We start from the raw sequence: 19,097 nt of genomic DNA on the forward strand, positions 1-19,097 counted from the left end.
TATCTTATTCGGGTCAAAAAACAAAGTTGCTTTTCGTACTGGAAAAACTCCCGGTTTTCCCGATATTCCAGGAATTCCCTAATACCATTCCTCAATTCAACATGTTACTACTTCAACATTTCTCGACCGATTTGAAAAATTCCAACACCAACCATTTCAACTCATTCAGACCATTGAAGTTTTTTGTTTTTTTTTACCATTTTCCCAAAAAATCCCGCTTTACCCGAAATTGCCAAATTTTAAGGAAATTCTAATTGAACCCAATGGGACATTCTTCAAAGTTCCAAAACTCCCCCATTTTTCAACGCATTTCAACCTTTCTACTGTCCAAAATATTGTCTTAATCAGAACAAAAAACAAAGTTGTTTTGAGAACTGGAAAAATTCCCGGTTTTCCCAAAATTCCAGGAATTCTCTGATACCATTTCTCAATTCAACATGTTACTACTTCAACATTTTTGACCGATTTGAAAAATTCCAACACCAACCATTTTAACTCATTCACACCATTTAATTTTTTTTTTTCACAATTTTCCCAAAAATTCCCGCTTTTCCCGAAATCTCCAAATTTTAAGGAAATTCTAATTGAACCCAATGTGACATTCTTCAAAGTTCCAAAACTCCCACATTTTTCAACGCATTTCAACTTTTCTACAGTCAAAACATTTCTCTTAATCAGGAAAAAAAACAAAGTTGTTTTTGGAACTGAAAAAAGCCCTGGTTTTCCCGAAATTCCAGAAATTCCCTAATACCATTTCTCAATTCAACATGTTACTACTTCAACATTTCTTGACCGATAATTTGACTTATTTTTCACATTTTAGTGACTGAGACCCTCTATGCTCCCCAGCAGCCCTAAGGATAAAAAAAAAAAAAAATCCATATATTTTGATATGGTTTGAAAATGAAAAATATGGAAATGGCCCCCGCACGCTTAAATTTTTCCGTGTGGCCCTCTGTGGAAAAAGTTTGGACACCCCTGCCTTAAATAAACCGCACCACAGACAGGACAGTAAAGAGCACCGTGATGTGATGACCTCATGCAGACCATAAAAACACAGTCAAAGTCCAAAAAAATAAAAATAAATTAAAAGTACACAAACAAATGATGATCCCTAACAAGGCGATGTCAACATCGTGAGGACTTGTTGAAAGTCAAATGTCATAAGTCCTTGTTGACCATCCGCTTTGCTAATAATTAGCCAGAAGTATTCTGGCGGCTGTCAGGTTCAAATGATTCGATGTCAAAAAAAACTGTTGTCTGGTTAATCTCTGAAGGACAAAATTAAACATCAGCCAGGCTTCTGGAGAAATACAAAATCAAGTCCAATTTTTTCCCAAACCGAGCTGCACATGTCCAGTCACGGTTTATGTTGCTGGACAATGTAAATCTACTTTATGGCTCTATAAACTGGAAATATATGATCATAGACGACCACAATGCATTCAAACAGGTATGATCATCTTATTTATGTTTGTGTATCATCAATGATTTACACCAGGGGGCCGCATTGGGTTCAAACAATTTGGCCCCTTTATATATATATATATATATATATATATATATATATATATATATATATATATATTAGGGCTGTGAATCTTTGGGTGTCCCGCGATTCGATTCAATATCGATTCTTGGGGTCGCGGTTCGATAATATATCGATTTTTCGATTCAATGCGATTCCCAATTCAAAACAGTTCTGTATTCATTCCATACACAGGATTTCAGCAGGATCTACCTCAGTCTGCTGACATGCTGGCAGAGTAGTAGATTTTTTTTTAAAAATCTTTTATAATTGTAAAAGACAATGTTTTATCAACTGATTGCAATAATGTACATTTGTTTTAACTATTAAACGAACCAAAAATACGACTTATTTTATCTTTGTGAAAATATTGGACACAGTGTGTTGTCCAGCTTAGGAGATGTGATGCAAGTGTAAGCCACTGTGACACTATTGTTCTTTTTTATTATTATTATTATAAATGTCTAATGATAATGTCAATGAGGGATTTTTAATCACTGCTATGCTGAAATTATAACTAATATAACTAATACTATATATTAGTTATATAATATTATATACATAAATGAACACGTGGAGTTATAAAAAGGTGAAATAACTGAAAACATGTTTTATATTGTAGTTTTTTCAAAATAGCCGCAATCTCGACAACTCCAGTTTGACACAATATATGATTATAAAATAAATACAAAGTAGGTGACGCAGGTCATATCGCCTTGTCTCTGTTGTCTGCGTCACAGCGGTGTTCGGCCTTGTCTCTGCTCTGTCTGTGTCACAGTGGTGTTCAGCCTTGTCTCTACTCTGTCTGCGTCACGGTGGTGTTCAGCCTTGTCTCTGCTCTGTCTGCGTCATGGCGGTGTTCGGCCTTGTCTCTGCTGTGTTTGCGTCACGGCGGTGTTCGGCCTTGTCTCTGCTCTGTCTGCGTCATGGCGGTGTTCGGCCTTGTCTCTGCTGTGTTTGCGTCACGGCGGTGTTCGGCCTTGTCTCTGCTCTGTCTGCGTCACAGCGGTGTTCGGCCTTGTCTCTGCTCTGTCTGCGTCACGGCGGTGTTCGGCCTTGTCTCTGCTCTGTCTGCGTCACGGTGGTGTTCAGCCTTGTCTCTACTCTGTCTGCGTCACGGTGGTGTTCAGCCTTGTCTCTGCTCTGTCTGCGTCACGGCGGTGTTCGGCCTTGTCTCTGCTCTGTCTGCGTCACGGTGGTGTTCAGCCTTGTCTCTACTCTGTCTGCGTCACGGTGGTGTTCGGCCTTGTCTCTGCTCTGTCTGCGTCACAGCGGTGTTCGGCCTTGTCTCTGCTCTGTTTGCGTCACGGCGGTGTTCGGCCTTGTCTCTGCTCTGTCTGCGTCACGGCGGTGTTCGGCCTTGTCTCTGCTCTGTCTGCGTCACAGCGGTGTTCGGCCTTGTCTCTGCTCTGTCTGCGTCACGGCGGTGTTCGGCCTTGTCTCTGCTCTGTCTGCGTCACAGCGGTGTTCGGCCTTGTCTCTGCTCTGTCTGTGTCACGGCGGTCTTCGGCCTTCGACAGCAGCCCGAATCTTGTAAAAACTTATAAAAACAACTGGCAATCTTTTGGATTACCAGCTTGCATAGATACAAAAATACAATTTCAGCACAATTGACAATACTTTATATCAACGGCCCTTAAGCATAAAGTTATGATGGTAATATATACATAATTATTCTAACAGGTGTGCTGTCCTGACTTAGCACACATACCCAGGGACAGGACGGAGGAATGAATAACTGATGGTTTGGAAACTCCAAGTTAGGAGTGCCTCATTTTTTTTTGGACTTGACCTCCTCCAGGTACTGCAGTCATGTATAAGGACACTCACCTGTAATAAAGCAACTTTTGGTATTACGTTTTGCTTATGGTGAAGGTTTATTTTCACTTTGGAGAATTTAGAATTGCCAAGATAAAAGTAAAGAGTGCCATTTTAGTTTGAGCACATAAATAGATAAGGCCCCTTAGTGTGACATTCGCAGGTGGATTGGTAAAGAGGCTCTAATTGGGACTTCGGAATGCAAAAGTGATAGCCCTATCCTTGAGAAGAGACTACATGTCCAGCTCAACGTCAACATTTAAGCTATGACTTAAAGCAGTTGTTTTCCAGACACTTACACACAAACATCTCCTTTTATGGTCAGGGTGGAGGAATATATAGACTTAGACTTCCTTTTTATTGTCATTCAAATTTGAACTTTACAGTAAAAATAAGAACGAAATTTCGTTGCATTAGCTCTTGGTAGTGCAGTATTTAAAAAAAAAGGCAATAAGGTGCATATATAAATAAATACATTACTGTGAAGATAAATACATTGCACTTTTTCATATGCATCCAGGTTTATGGATGTATGTTATATTGACTTTTTTATTCCAGCGAGTTAATCCATTTTGGGGGGAGTCGAGGGGATAATTTAATTATGATGTGTTCAAGAGTCTAACGGCCTGAGGGAAGAAGCTGTTACAGAACCTGAAGGTTCTGCTACGGAGGCTGCGGAACCTCTTCCTAGAGTCCAGCCGTCAAAACAGTCTTGGTGGGGGTGGGAGGAGTCTTTACAGATTTTTTGAGCCCTGGTCAGGCAGCGGCTTTTTTGCGATCTCCTGGATAGGAGCAAGAGGAGTCCTGATAATCTTTTCCGCCGTCATCACCACTCTCTGGAGAAACTTCCAGTCTGAGGCATTGCAGGCTCTAGTCCAGACAGAGATGCTGTTGGTCAGCCAGCTCTCTATAGTGAAGTGAATTATATTTATATAGCGCTTTTCTCAAGTGATTCAAAGCGCTTTACATAGTGACACCCAATATCTAAGTTACATTTAAACCAGTGTGGGTGGCACTCGGGGCAGGTGGGTAAAGTGTCTTGCCCAAGGACACAACGGCAGTAACTAGGATGGCACAAGCGGGAATCGAACCTGCAATCCTCAAGTTGCTGGCACGGCCACTCTACCAACCGAGCTATGCCGCCCCCGAGCTATGCCGCTAGTGCCTCTGTAGAATGTGGTGAGAATGCGGGGAGAGAGCTGTGCTCTTTTTATCCGACGCAAAAAGTGCATGCGCTGCTGAGCTCTTTTTACAAGAGTGAGTAGGGACCAGGTTATATTGTCAGTGATCTGCACCCCCAGGAACTTGGTGCTACTTACCATCATATCACTGATGGTTTGGAAACTCCAAGTTAGGAGTGCCTCATTTTTTGGGACTTGACCTCCTCCAGGTACTGCAGTCCTGTATAAGGACATTCGCTTGTAATAAAGCAACTTTTAGTTCTCTTTTGATCCAGACACATTGCCGTGTCGCCCTTCTGCCCGGACGAGGACGATGGAATGTGTTTTCTTCACTAACAGCCGCCGTGTTTCAAATTGACGCTGTGGTCGGAATGTTCCGAGGCCTGTGTTTGCTCTTCGTAAGTCGCAGCGGTTGTGTTGACCAACCCGGGTCAAAAAAGGTTATCAGCTGTGTTCCCATGTCACAAAACACGGACCCTCAGACATAACCAGCCTCCTAAGGGTGGGTTAAGGGTTTTATTTAGTGCGTTTGCTACTCCTCTTCCCGCAGCCAATCGGCAGCAAGGTCAGAGGTCACCGCTATATCAGCTCTGGCTCGCAGGCACAATATTAGTCGGGACATTAGCTGAGATATTTGCAATCATTTGATCTTTCCTGCAATCATGGCACCCATTCTACTGAACTGCATGGGGAATGACCCCAGTGACTACATCAAGTAAGTCCACCGTTTTTTGCTCTCTCGCAAATCTCTACCAAGGTGGTTTCAAAAACCGTTTTTTGCGTCTTTAGGCAACAAGTCCAGGTGAAGAACCCGTACTTGGACACCATGGAGGAGGACATCCTGTACCACTTCAGCCTGAGCACCAAGTCTCACAACCTGCCAGAGATGTTCGGCGACATAAAGGTGCGACATTCGGCAAGAACGCGGCTGTGACGTGGAAAATTTTACTTACAGTCGCGATCAAAAGTTTACATACACTTGTGAAGAACATGTCATGGCTGTCTTGAGTTTCCAATAATTTCTACTACTCTTATTTAATTGAGATTGAGTGATTGGAGCACATACTTGTGGGTCATTCATGAAGTTTGGTTCTTTTATTAAATTATCATGTTTCTACTGAAAACGTGACCGAATCTGCTGGGTCAAAAGTATAATTACAGCAATGTTAATACAAACCCCGTTTCCATATGAGTTGGGAAATTGTGTTAGATGTAAATATAAACAGAATACAATGATTTTAAAATCATTTTCAACCCATATTCAGTTGAATGCGCTACAAAGACAACATATTTGATGTTCAAATAATCATTAACTTTAGAATTTGATGCCAGCAACATGTGACAAAGAAGTTGGGAAAGGTGGCAATAAATACTGATAAAGTTGAGGAATGCTCATCAAACACTTATATGGAACATCCCACAGGTGTGCAGGCTAATTGGGAACAGGTGGGTGCCATGATTGGGTATAAAAACAGCTTCCCAAAAAATGCTCAGTCTTTCACAAGAAAGGATGGGGCGAGGTACACCCCTTTGTCCACAACTGCGTGAGCAAATAGTCAAACAGTTTAAGAACAACGTTTCTCAAAGTGCAATTGCAAGAAATTTAGGGATTTCAACATCTACGCTCCATAATATCATCAAAAGGTTCAGAGAATCTGGAGAAATCACTCCACGTAAGCGGCATGGCTGGAAACCAACATTGAATGACCGTGACCTTCGATCCCTCAGACGGCACTGTATCGAAAAACGACATCAATCTCTAAAGGATATCACCACATGGGCTCAGGAACACTTCATAAAACCACTGTCACTAAATACAGTTTGTCGCTACATCTGTAAGTGCAAGTTAAAGCTCTACTATGCAAAGCGAAAGCCATTTATCAACAACACCCAGAAACGCCGCCGGCTTCTCTGGGCCCGAGATCATCCAATATGGACTGATGCAAAGTGGAAAAGCGTTCTGTGGTCTGACGAGTCCACATTTCAAATTGTTTTTGTAAATATTCAACATCGTGTCATCCGGACCAAAGGGCAAGCGAAGCATCCAGACTGTTATCGACGCAAAGTTCAAAAGCCAGCATGTGTGATGGTATGGGGGTGCATCAGTGCCCAAGGCATGGGTAACTTACACATCTGTGAAGGCACCATTAATGCTGAAAGGTACATACAGGTTTTGGAACAACATATGCTGCCATCTAAGCACCGTCTTTTTCATGGACGCCCCTGCTTATTTCAGCAAGACAATGCCAGGCCACATTCAGCACGTGTTACAACAGCGTGGCTTCATAAAAAAAGAGTGCGCATACTTTTCTGGCCCGCCTGCAGTCCAGACCTGTCTCCCATCGAAAATGTGTGGCGCATTATGAAGCGTAAAATACGACAGCGGAGACCCCGGACTGTTAAACGACTGAAGCTCTACATAAAACAAGAATGGGAAAGAATTCCACTTTCAAAGCTTCAACAATTAGTTTCCTCAGTTCCCAAACGTTTATGGAGTGTTGTTAAAAGAAAAGGTGATGTAACACAGTGGTGAACATGCCCTTTCCCAACTACTTTGGCACGTGTTGCAGCCATGAAATTCTAAGTTAATTATCATTTGCAAAAAATAAAATGTAAAGTTTATGAGTTTGAACATCAAATATCTTGTCTTTGAAGTGCATTCAATTGAATATGGGCTGAAAAGAACTTGCAAATCATTGTATTCCGTTTATATTTACACAATTTCCTAACTCATATGGAAACGGGGTTTGTATTTGCGTACATGTCCCTTTTTGTTTCATCTGACATCACATGGACAAAGATATTGTCCCATTTAAAATACCAGTTCCATTGGCAGCAAAACAGGCCCACACCATAATACTACCACCACCATGCTTGACAGTAGTTATGGTGTTCCCAAAGATATACATACAGCAATGTTAATATTTGTGGTAAAGAGGCTGTAATTGGGACTTCGGAATGCAAAAGTGATAGCCCTATCCTCGAGAAGAGACTACATGTACAGTTCAACATCAACATTTAAGCTATGACTTAAAGCAGTTTCCAGACACTTACACACGAACGTCTCTATTTATGGCCAGGGTGTGCTGTCCTGACTTAGCACACACACCCAGGGACAGGACGGAGGAATGTATAACTGATGGTTTGGGAACTCCAAGTTAAGAGTGCCTAATTTTTTTTTACTTGACCTCCTCCAGGTACTGCAGTCCTGTATAAGGACAGTCGCTTGTAATAAAGCAACTTTTAGTATTACGTTTTGCCTATGGTGAAGGTTTATTTTCACTTTGGAGAATTTAGAACCGGCAAGATGAAGTAAATAGTGCCATTTCAGTTCAAGCACATAATTAGATAAGGCCCCTTAGTGTGACTTTTGCAGGTGGATTGGTAAAGAGGCTCTAATTGGGACCTCGGAATGCAAAAGGGATAGCCCTATCCTCGAGAAGAGACTACATGTCCAACTCAACGTCAACATTTAAGCTATGACTTAAAGCAGTTGTTTTCCAGACGTATACACATGAACATCTCCTTTTATGGCCAGGGTGTGCTGTCCTGACTTAGCACACACACCCAGGGACAGGACAGAGGAATGTATAACTGATGGTTTGGGAACTCCAAGTTAAGAGTGCCTAATTTTTTTTACTTGACCTCCTCCAGGTACTGCAGTCCTGTATAAGGACAGTCGCTTGTAATAAAGCAACTTTTAGTATTACGTTTTGCCTGTGGTGAAGGTTTAATTTCACTTTGGAGAATTTAGAACCAGCAAGATGAAGTAAATAGTGCCATTTCAGTTCGAGCACATAATTAGATAAGGCCCCTTAGTGTGACATTTGCAGGTGGATTGGTAAAGAGGCTCTAATTGGCACCTCGGAATGCAAAATGGATAGCCCTATCCTCGAGAAGAGACTACATGTCCAGCTCAATGTCAACATTTAAGCAATGACTTAAAGCAGTTGTTTTCCAGACGTATACACACGAACATCTCCTTTTATGGCCAGGGTGTGCTGTCCTGACTTAGCACACACACCCAGGGACAGGACAGAGGAATGTATAACTGATGGTTTGGGAACTCCAAGTTAAGTGTGCCTAATTTTTTTTTACTTGACCTCCTCCAGGTACTGCAGTCCTGTATAAGGACAGTCGCTTGTAATAAAGCAACTTTTAGTATTACGTTTTGCCTATGGTGAAGGTTTATTTTCACTTTGGAGAATTTAGAACCGGCAAGATGAAATAAATAGTGCCATTTCAGTTCAAGCACATAATTAGATAAGGCCCCTTAGTGTGACTTTTGCAGGTGGATTGGTAAAGAGGCTCTAATTGGCACCTCGGAATGCAAAATGGATAGCCCTATCCTCGAGAAGAGACTACATGTCCAGCTCAATGTCAACATTTAAGCAATGACTTAAAGCAGTTGTTTTCCAGACACTTACACACAAACATCTCCTTTTATGGTCAGATTGTGCTGTCCTGACTTAGCACACACACCCAGGGACAGGACGGAGGGATATATAACTGATTCCTGAGTTGTCCTGGGTTCATGTCCTCCCCGTGACTTCGTGAGTTCCCTCCGGGTGCTCTGGCTTCCTCCCCCCTCCAAAGCCATGCACTTGGGGATAGGTTGATTGGCAACACTAAATAGGCCCTAGTGTGTGAATGTGAATGTTGTCTGTCTATCTGAGTTGGCCCTACGATGAGGTGACGACTTGTCCAGGGTGTATAGCGCCTTCCGCCCGAATGCAGCTGAGATAGACTCCAGCGCCCCCGCCGACCCCAAAAGGGACAAGCGGTAGGAAATGGATGGAAAAATGAGTTTGGATACTCCAAGTTAGGAGTACCTCCCCTTTTTTTTTTTACTTTGACCTCCTCCAGGTACTGCAGTCCTGTATAAGGACATTCGCTTGTAATAAAGCAACTTTTTTGTGTTTTTCATTCTACAGTTTGTGTGTGTCGGTGGCAGCGCCAATCGCATGAAGGCCTTCGCCCAGTTCATCCACCAGGAGCTGAAGCTGCCCGGCAACCCGGCGGAAATCCGAGATATATGCGAGGGAACTGACCGCTACTGCATGTACAAAGTGGGACCGGTGCTCTCTATTAGTGTGAGTACTACATACATTTCTCTCTGAATTAAAGTACTGTAATAGTTTTCATTTATTCAACCGGGTATTTTTGCATAATCATGAGCAAAATAAGTGAACACAGTGAGTTAAGATAACACTGAGAAACAATTTCTAAGTTATCCCTCTGGGGCACACATCTTTTAACAACAAGTGAAGTGACTTATATTTATATAGCGCTTTTCTCTAGTGACTCAAAGCACTTTACATAGTGAAACCCAATATCTAAGTTAGATTTAAAGCACTGGGAGCAAGGTGGGTAAAGTGTCTTGCCTGAGGACACAACGGCAGTGACTAGGATGGCGGAAGCAGGAATCGAACCTGCAACCATCAAGTTGCCGGCACGGCCACTCTACCAACCAAGCCATGCTGCCCCTGACACAACAGAGTAGTGTCAGCACAAAAAATTTGTTTTTAAATATCTTTTGGATTTGAAAAAAAATTACATTTCCCTCAGGTTTATCAATCAACTTATCAATTGACCTGTTTTAAGAAGGGACTTAAAACGCATCTTTTTAGCACAGCTTTTATCTTAATTTCTCTGTTTTCTTGTTTTTAAATACATTTCTTGCTTATCTGTTTTATCCACTGCTTTCATGCTTTTTTTTCCTATTTGTATCTATGTTTGTTTTGTCGAGTGTTTATCGAGGGTTTTTCATGATTTTATTTCTATTTTAGTTTTTCATTATATATTTTAACTTTCTATTTATTTTTTTTTAAGGCAAAAAATGTGCCTCGGCTCAAAAAAGGTTGAAAAACACTGGTCTAGGGCAGTGGTGCCCAAGGTTTTTGTAGATGCTTTAATTTTTTAAAAATTTTATGAAATTTTTTTTCGTCATGAAAAACTGAGGGTTTTTCTTGGGTTGGTGCACTAATTGTAAGTGTATCTTATGCTTTTTTAATGTTGATTTAATTAAAAAAAAAAGTATTATTATTTTTTTTAAATTTAAATTCTTCTGCGGCCCGGTACTAATCGAGCCGCGGCCCAGTGGTTGGGGCCACTGCTCTAGACCAGGGGTCCCCAACCTTTTTGTAGCTGCGGACCGGTCGACGCTTTAATTTAATTTTTAAATTTTTAATTTTCTTTTTTGTCATGAAAAACTGAGTTGTTTTTTTTTGTTTGGTGCACTAATTGTAAGTGTATCTTGTGTTTTTTTATGTTGATTTAATAAAAAAAAGATCAAATAAAAAAAAAAAAAAAAATTAAATTCTTCTGCGGCCCGGTGGTTGGGGACCACTGTTCTAGACCAGTGGTCCCCAACCTTTTTGTAGCTGCGGACCGGTCAACGCTTTAATTTTTTTATTTATTTTTTTTTTTGTCATGAAAAAGGGAGTTTTTTGGGGGGGGGGTTGGTGCACTAATTGTAAGTGTATCTTGTGTTTTTTTATGTTGATTTAATAAAAAATAAAAAAAATAAAAAAATTAAATTCTTCTGCGGCCCGGTACTAATCGAGCCGCGGCCCGGTGGTTGGGGACCACTGCTCTAGACCAGTGGTCCCCAACGCTTTAATTTTTTTTTTTTTTTTGTCATGAAAAAGGGAGGTTTTTTGGGGGGTTGGTGCACTAATTGTAAGTGTATCTTGTGTTTTTTTATGTTGATTTAATAAAAAAAATTAAAAAATAAAAAAAATAAAAAATGTAATTTTTCTGTGGCCCGGTACTAATCGAGCCGCGGCCCAGTGGTTGGGGACCACTGCTCTAGACCAGTAGTCCCCAACCTTTTTGTAGCTGCAGGACCGGTCAAAGCATTAATTTTTAAATTTTTTTATTTTATTTTATTTTTGTGATGAAAAAGGGAGGGTTTTTTTTGGGAGTTGGTGCACTAATTGTAAGTGTATCTTGTGTTTTTTTATGTTGATTTAATAAAAAATAAAAAAAATAAAAAAATTAAATTCTTCTGCGGCCCGGTACTAATCGAGCCGCGGCCCGGTGGTTGGGGCCACTGCTCTAGACCAGTGGTCCCCAAACTTTTTGTAGCTGCGGACCGGTCAACGCTTTAATTTTTTAAAATGTTTAATTTTTTTTGTCATGAAAAAGGGAGGTTTTTGGGGGGGGGGGGGGGGGGGTTGGTGCACTAATTGTAAGTGTATTGTGTTTGTATTGTAATTGTGTTTTTCATGTTGATTTAATAAAAAATAAAAAAAATAAAAAAATTAAATTCTTCTGCGGCCCGGTACTAATCGAGCCGCGGCCCGGTGGTTGGGGCCACTGCTCTAGACCAGTGGTCCCGAAACTTTTTGTAACTAATTGTAAGTGTATCTTGTGTTTTTTATGTTGATTTAATAAAAAAAACAAAAATTTTTTCAATTACATTCTTCTGCGGCCCGGTACTAATCGAGCCGCGGCCCGGTGGTTGGGAACCACTGCTCTAGACCAGTGGTCCCCAACCTTTTTGTAGCTGCGGACCGGTCAACGCTTGATAATCTGTCATGAAAAAGGGAGTTTTTTTGGGGGGGTTGGTGCACTAATTGTAATTGTGTTTTTTATGTTGATTTAATAAAAAAATGAAAAAAAAAAATGAAAAGGGTGGAGTGCCATCTCCGGGTTGGGGAGGAGACCCTGCCCCAAGTGGAGGAGTTCAAGTACCTCGGAGTCTTGTTCACGAGTGAGGGAAGAGTGGATCGTGAGATCGACAGGCGGATCGGTGCGGCGTCTTCAGTAATGCGGACGTTGTACCGGTCCGTTGTGGTGAAGAAGGAGCTGAGCCGGAAGGCAAAGCTCTCAATTTACCGGTCGATCTACGTTCCCATCCTCACCTATGGTCATGAGCTTTGGGTCATGACCGAAAGGATAAGATCACGGGTACAAGCGGCCCAAATGAGTTTCCTCCGCCAGGTGGCGACGCTCTTTTTTTTAACGTCAGGCACATTTTTGGAATCATTTTTGGTGATTTACCCCCCAATTCCAACCCTGAGTGCCAAGCAGGGAGGTAATGGCTCCCATTTTTATAGTCTTTGGCATGACTCGGTTAGGGTTTATCTCACAACCCACTGATCTCAGGGCGGAGACTCTAACCACTAGGCCACTATCATTACACCGCGTAGCAAATAAAATAGCTTCGAGGTCGGTAAGCAAAACCAAAATGATTCCTTACATTAGGCACACCGGTTTATAAGGCGCACTGTGAAGTTTTGAGGGGGGAAAAATGGATTTTAGGTGCGCCTTATAGTCCGGAAAATACAGTATTATTTTTTTTCTTAAGCTGCTTCACCTCACATTTTAGGGGGGAAAAAAATTGTGGAATAGGTAGAATGATGTCATGCACAGAGTTTAAATAGCAAGTGTTGTCTTTCAGCACGGTATGGGCGTGCCGTCCATCTCTATCATGCTGCACGAGCTCATCAAACTGCTGCACCACGCCCACTGCAGGGATGTGATCCTCTTCCGCCTGGGGACATCGGGTGGTGTTGGTAAATTCCCGTTGTTTTTTTTTTTTAGCTTCGAGTTTCCAAACCTCTATGTCAGGGGTGCCCACACTTTTTCTGCAGGCGAGCTACTTTTCAATTGACCAACTCGAGGGGATCTACCTCATTTATATATATCATTTATATCTATTTATTTATGAAAGAGACATTTTTGTAAACAAGTTAAATGTGTTTAATGATAATACAAGCATGTGTAACACATATAGATGTCTTTCTTTCACAAAGACAAGAATATAAGTTGGTGTATTACCTGATTCTGATGACTTGCATTGATTGGAATCAGACAGTAATGATGATAACGCCCACATTTTCACATTGAAGGGACAATGCAGAGAAACATTACACTCAAAAGCAGATATGTTCTGTTCCCGATTATAGCTAAATAGCTCATTTCCATCCGCAGTCCCTGGCTACCTAAATTAACCTTCGTCTTGTCTTAGGGTCGGCACCGGCCCGTTTTAGTTTTTAAATACATAAAATAACCATATACATTTAATTTTTTTGCACTAAATTATAAAATGCTCTGGATCAGGGGTGCCCACACTTTTTCTGCAGGCGAGCTACTTTTCAATGGACCAACTCGAGGGGATCTACCTCATTTATATATATCATTTATATAATAATAAATGGGTTGTACTTGTATAGCGCTTTTCTATATCTATTTATTTATGAAAGAGACATTTTTGTAAACAAGTTAAATGTGTTTAATGATAATACAAGCATGTGTAACACATATAGATGTCTTTCTTTCACCAAGAAAAGAATATAAGTTGGTGTATTACCTGATTCTGATGACTTGCATTGATTGGAATCAGACAGTAATGATGATAACGCCCACATTTTCAAATGGAGGAGAAAAAAAAGTTGTCCTTTCTGTACAATACCACATGAAAGTGGTTGCTTTTTGGCATCTAATTCATCCAGCTTCCATACACTTTACAAGAAAAACATTGCCGGCAAATTCCGTAGCTTGCTTGATTGACATTCACGGCACCCGAGGGTCTTGTGAGATGACGCTGGCTGCTGCCAGTTCATTATTATGAAAAAATGACAGAGAGGAAGGTGAGAAACACTTTTTTATTTCAACAGACTTTCGCGCCGTCCCTTCCGTCAAAACTCTAAAGGCCGACTGCACATTTCCTGTCTTCACAATAAAAGCCCTGCTTCATGCTGCCTGCGCTAACAAAATAAGAGTCTCAGAAAGCTGGCGTGCACAAGTGATGTGCACGCCAGCTTTCTGAGGGATCGCTTGTGCACGCCAGTTTTCCGAGACTCTGTATTTAGTTAGCGCAGGCGGCATGAAGCAGGGCTTTTATTGTGAAGATAGGAAATGTGCAGTCGGCCTTTAGAGTTTTGACGGAAGGTACGTTGAAATAAAAAGTGTTTCTCGCCTTCCTCTCGGTCATATTTTCATAATAATGATCTTGCAGCAGCCAGCGTCATCTCACAAGACCCTCCGGTACCGTGAATGTCATTTAAGTGACGTCTTGGTGAAGATTGATGATCACTCATTTTTAGGCCTATTTTTTTTAAAAGCCTGGCTGGAGATCGACTGGTAGCTCGCGATCGACGTAATGGGCACCCCTGCTCTATGTCAAACTGAAAGAGAATATGTATACTTGGATCATTCAGGTCTGGCCCCGGGCACGGTGGTAGTGACCGACAAGGCGGTGGACTACTCTTTCCGGCCCCAGTTTGAGCAGGTGGTGCTGGGTAAGGTGATCACCCGGAGCACCGTGCTGGACGAAGGGGTGGCCAGCGAGCTTCTGCAGTGCTCCTCGGAGCTCCGGAACCTTCCCACGGTGATTGGGAACACCATGTGCACGCACGACTTCTACGAAGGTGAGACATGGCGAGTTACAGGCGGAGGTGCTCAAGTATTGACGCTCCCCTACCCCAGAAAAAAGTAGCGAAAAGTACCGGTAAAGTTAACACTAAAGTTGAACTTAAAGTACCACTGATAGTCACACTCACACACACTAGGTGTGGGGAAATTAACCCCCGCATTTGACCCACCCCCTGAGAGGTGAGGGGAGCTGTGAGCAGCAGCGGCGGACACGCCCGGGAATAATTTTTGGTGATTTAACCCCCAATTCCAACCCTTGATGCTGAGTGCCAAGCAGGGAGGTAATGGGTCCCATTTTTATAGTCTTTGGTGTAACCCACCGGTACCTCACACACACCTCGAATCCTCCACACCACACCTCCGCTCCAAACAGGCTAACCTCCTCCAACATCTGAGGACAAAGCTACAGACTACGGAGGACCGGGCTTTCTGCTCCGCCGCTCCCAGTCTGTGGAGCGTTCTCCCTGACCCCCTGAGGGCACCACAGACTGTGGATGCTTTTAAAAAAGGCTTAAGAACCCTTCCTTTATAAAAAAAAAAATGAATATATATGCATACTAGTTCTAGCTATTAGGCTGTTCTAGTTTTTATTTTTTAATCTTTTTATTATTTCAATTGTTTTTATTATTATTTTTAAATACACTATAGCACTTTGAGGTGGTTTGCTCAATGTAAAGTGTTGTTTTGGAACTTCACCTGACCCCGTAAGGGAGAAGCAGTAGAAAATCTACGGACATAGGTAACCGGGCTTTCTGCTCTGCCGCTCCCAGTCTGTGTAGCGCTCTTGAGGGCACCACAGACTGTGGATGCTTTTGAAAAAGGCTTAAAAACCCTTCCTTTAATTTTTTTTTTTTTTAATGGATATATGCATACTAGTTCTAGCTATTAGGATGTTCCAGTTTTTATTTTTATCATCTTTTTATTATTATTATTATCATTTTCATTTTATATTATTATTTTTTTTAAATACAATGTAGCACTTTGAGGTGGTATGCTAATTGTAAAGTGCTGTTTTGGAACTTCCCCTGACCCCATAAGGGACAAGCGGTAGAAAAGCTACGGACTACGTGTAACCGGGCTTTCTGCTCCGCCGCTCCCAGTCTGTGTAATGCTCTCCCTGACCACCTGAGGGCACCACAGACTGTGAATGCTTTTACAGATATATGCATACTAGTTCTAGCTATTAGGCTGTTCTAGTTTTTATTCATTTTTATTTTTATTTTTTTTAAATACGCTGTAGCACTTTGAGGTGGTTTGCTCAATGTAAAGTGTTGTTTTGGAACTTCACCTGACCCCGTAAGGGAGAAGCAGTAGAAAATCTACGGACATAGGTAACCGGGCTTTCTGCTCCGCCGCTCCCAGTCTGTGTAATGCTCTCCCTGACCACCTGAGGGCACCACAGACTGTGAATGCTTTTACAGATATATGCATACTAGTTCTAGCTATTAGGCTGTTCTAGTTTTTATTCATTTTTATTTTAATTTTTTTTAAATACGCTGTAGCACTTTGAGGTGGTTTGCTCAATGTAAAGTGTTGTTTTGGAACTTCACCTGACCCCGTAAGGGAGAAGCAGTAGAAAATCTACGGACATAGGAAACCGGGCTTTCTGCTCCGCCGCTCCCAGTCTGTGTAATGCTCTCCCTGACCACCTGAGGGCACCACAGACTGTGAATGCTTTTACAGATATATACATACTAGTTCTAGCTATTAGGCTGTTCTAGTTTTTATTCATTTTTATTTTAATTTTTTTTAAATACGCTGTAGCACTTTGAGGTGGTTTGCTCAATGTAAAGTGTTGTTTTGGAACTTCACCTGACCCCGTAAGGGAGAAGCAGTAGAAAATCTACGGACATAGGTAACCGGGCTTTCTGCTCCGCCGCTCCCAGTCTGTGTAATGCTCTCCCTGACCACCTGAGGGCACCACAGACTGTGAATGCTTTTACAGATATATGCATACTAGTTCTAGCTATTAGGCTGTTCTAGTTTTTATTCATTTTTATTTTCATTTTTTTTAAATACGCTGTAGCACTTTGAGGTTGTTTGCTCAATGTAAAGTGTTTTTAAAAAATAAAATCTATTATTATTATTATTATGACTCAGCCGGGGTTTGAACTCACGCCCTACCGAGGGCTGTTTCGGAACTTCACTTGACCCCATAAGGGACAAATGGTAGAAATTACATTTTTATCAAGATATTCACTATTACGCTATCGCCCCACGCACACGTATGACCCCCATACTCCACCCCCCAGGAGTGAACCGCTCTCCTTGTGTCCTAGGTCAAGGTCGACTTGACGGCGCTCTGTGCTCCTTCTCGCACGAAGAAAAGCTGGAGTATCTGAGGAAAGCCTACGAAGCAGGAGTGCGGAACATCGAAATGGAGTCCACCGTCTTTGCCGCCATGTGTCGCGTCTGCGGCCTCAAAGGTGAGGAGGTCCGAGTCTACTCGGTTCACTTATTTGGTCCGACCGATTTTTGTTTTTCTCGTCCCACGCCAGCGGCTGTCGTCTGCGTCACGCTGTTGAACCGCTTCGAGGGAGACCAGATCACGTCCTCTCATGACGTCCTGGTGGACTACCAGCAGAGGCCCCAGGCTCTCGTGGCGCACTTTATTAAGAAACGCCTTGGCCATGTTGTTTAAAACCGCAGCACTGCCATACCCCTCTGAAATCAGTATACACTATATTTGCCAAAAGTATTTGGCCACCTGCTTTGACTCACATATGAACTTGAAGCGCCATCCCATTCCTAACCCATAGGGGTCAATATGATGTTGTCCACTTGTTCACAAGTCTTCTGGGAAGGCTTGTCCACAAGGTTGCGGAGTGTGTTTATAGGAATTTTCTTTGTTATAATTCATCCCAAAGGTGTTCTATTGACGTTCAGGTCAGGACTCTGTGCAGGCCAGTCAAGTTCACCCACACCAGACTGTCATCCATGTCTTTATGGACCTTGTCACGAAAAACAACCCCACGCCATGATTCTGATCATTTGGATAGGCGACCAAATACTTTTGGCAATATAGTGTATATAAATTCAACTGATGTGTATATACTCTATTTAAAGGGGAACTTCACTTTTTTTGGGAAGTTTTTCTGTCGTTCACAATCCTTGTTAGATACAAGAAAACAAACAGTTGTTTTTTTGCATTCCTATTTGTTTTAATTCATCCTAAAAGTGTTCTATCGGAGTTCAGGTCAGGACTCTGTCCAGGCCAGTCAAGTTCACCCACACCAGACTCTGTCGTCCATGTCTTTATGGAACTTGTCATGAAAAACAACCCCACGCCATGATTCCGATCATTTGGATAGGCGACCAAATACTTTTGGCAATATAGTGTATATCAATTCAACTGATGTGTATATACTCTATTTAAAGGGGAACTTCACTTTTTTTGGGAAGTTTTTCTGTCGTTGACAATCCTTATTAGATACAAGAAAACAAACAGTTGTTTTTTTGCATTCTTATTTGTTTTAATTAATCCTAAAAGTGTTCTATCGGAGTTCAGGTCAGGACTCTGTGCAGGCCAGTCAAGTTCACCCACACCAGACTCTGTCGTCCATGTCTTTATGGAACTTGTCATGAAAAACAACCCCACGCCATGATTCCGATCATTTGGATGGGTGGCCAAATACTTTTGGCAATATAGTGAATATAAATTCAACTGATGTGTATATACTCTATTTAAAGGGGAACTTCACTTTTTTGGGGAAGTTTTTCTGTCGTTCACAATCCTTATTAGATACAAGAAAACAAACAGTTGTTTTTTTGCATTCTTATTTGTTTTAATTAATCCTAAAAGTGTTCTATCGGAGTTCAGGTCAGGACTCTGTGCAGGCCAGTCAAGTTCACCCACACCAGACTCTGTCATCCATGTCTTTATAAACCTTGTCATGAAAAACAACCCCACGCCATGACTTTGATCATGCCAAATACTTTTGGCAATATTATATCTCCGTGCTCGCTTCCATAACCAGTAGTTCATCCTCTGTATATTCAGCTTCAAAAAGATAAGGTAGTGAATCCCCATTTGTCCAAAAATTAAGTTGCCTCTGTCGTTTTAACACACAATTTTTACCGGAAGTGCGTTGCTCTGGAAACGGAAATAAATACAATGTTTCAGTAACGCATAAACTGACCAAAATTTTGGTAAATATACAATATAAGTACAGTTCCCCTTTAACATG

General features: G+C 41.7%; 1 protein-coding gene across 1 annotated transcript; it reads left to right on the top strand.

The window, feature by feature from the left end:
* The first annotated feature begins 4,615 nt into the window (after positions 1 to 4,615).
* upp2 (uridine phosphorylase 2) lies at positions 4,616 to 18,663 on the top strand. The gene is made up of 7 exons (XM_061879011.1): positions 4,616 to 5,242; positions 5,317 to 5,431; positions 9,462 to 9,620; positions 12,935 to 13,049; positions 14,697 to 14,906; positions 17,190 to 17,336; positions 17,409 to 18,663. Exons 1-7 carry the CDS (start codon positions 5,190 to 5,192, stop codon positions 17,549 to 17,551), a joined length of 942 nt encoding a protein of 313 aa, XP_061734995.1. The 5' UTR covers positions 4,616 to 5,189; the 3' UTR covers positions 17,552 to 18,663.
* Positions 18,664 to 19,097: the final 434 nt, after the last annotated feature.

The sequence above is a fragment of the Nerophis ophidion genome, linkage group LG19 (assembly GCF_033978795.1).
Source record: "Nerophis ophidion isolate RoL-2023_Sa linkage group LG19, RoL_Noph_v1.0, whole genome shotgun sequence".
Lineage (NCBI taxonomy): Eukaryota > Metazoa > Chordata > Actinopteri > Syngnathiformes > Syngnathidae > Nerophis > Nerophis ophidion.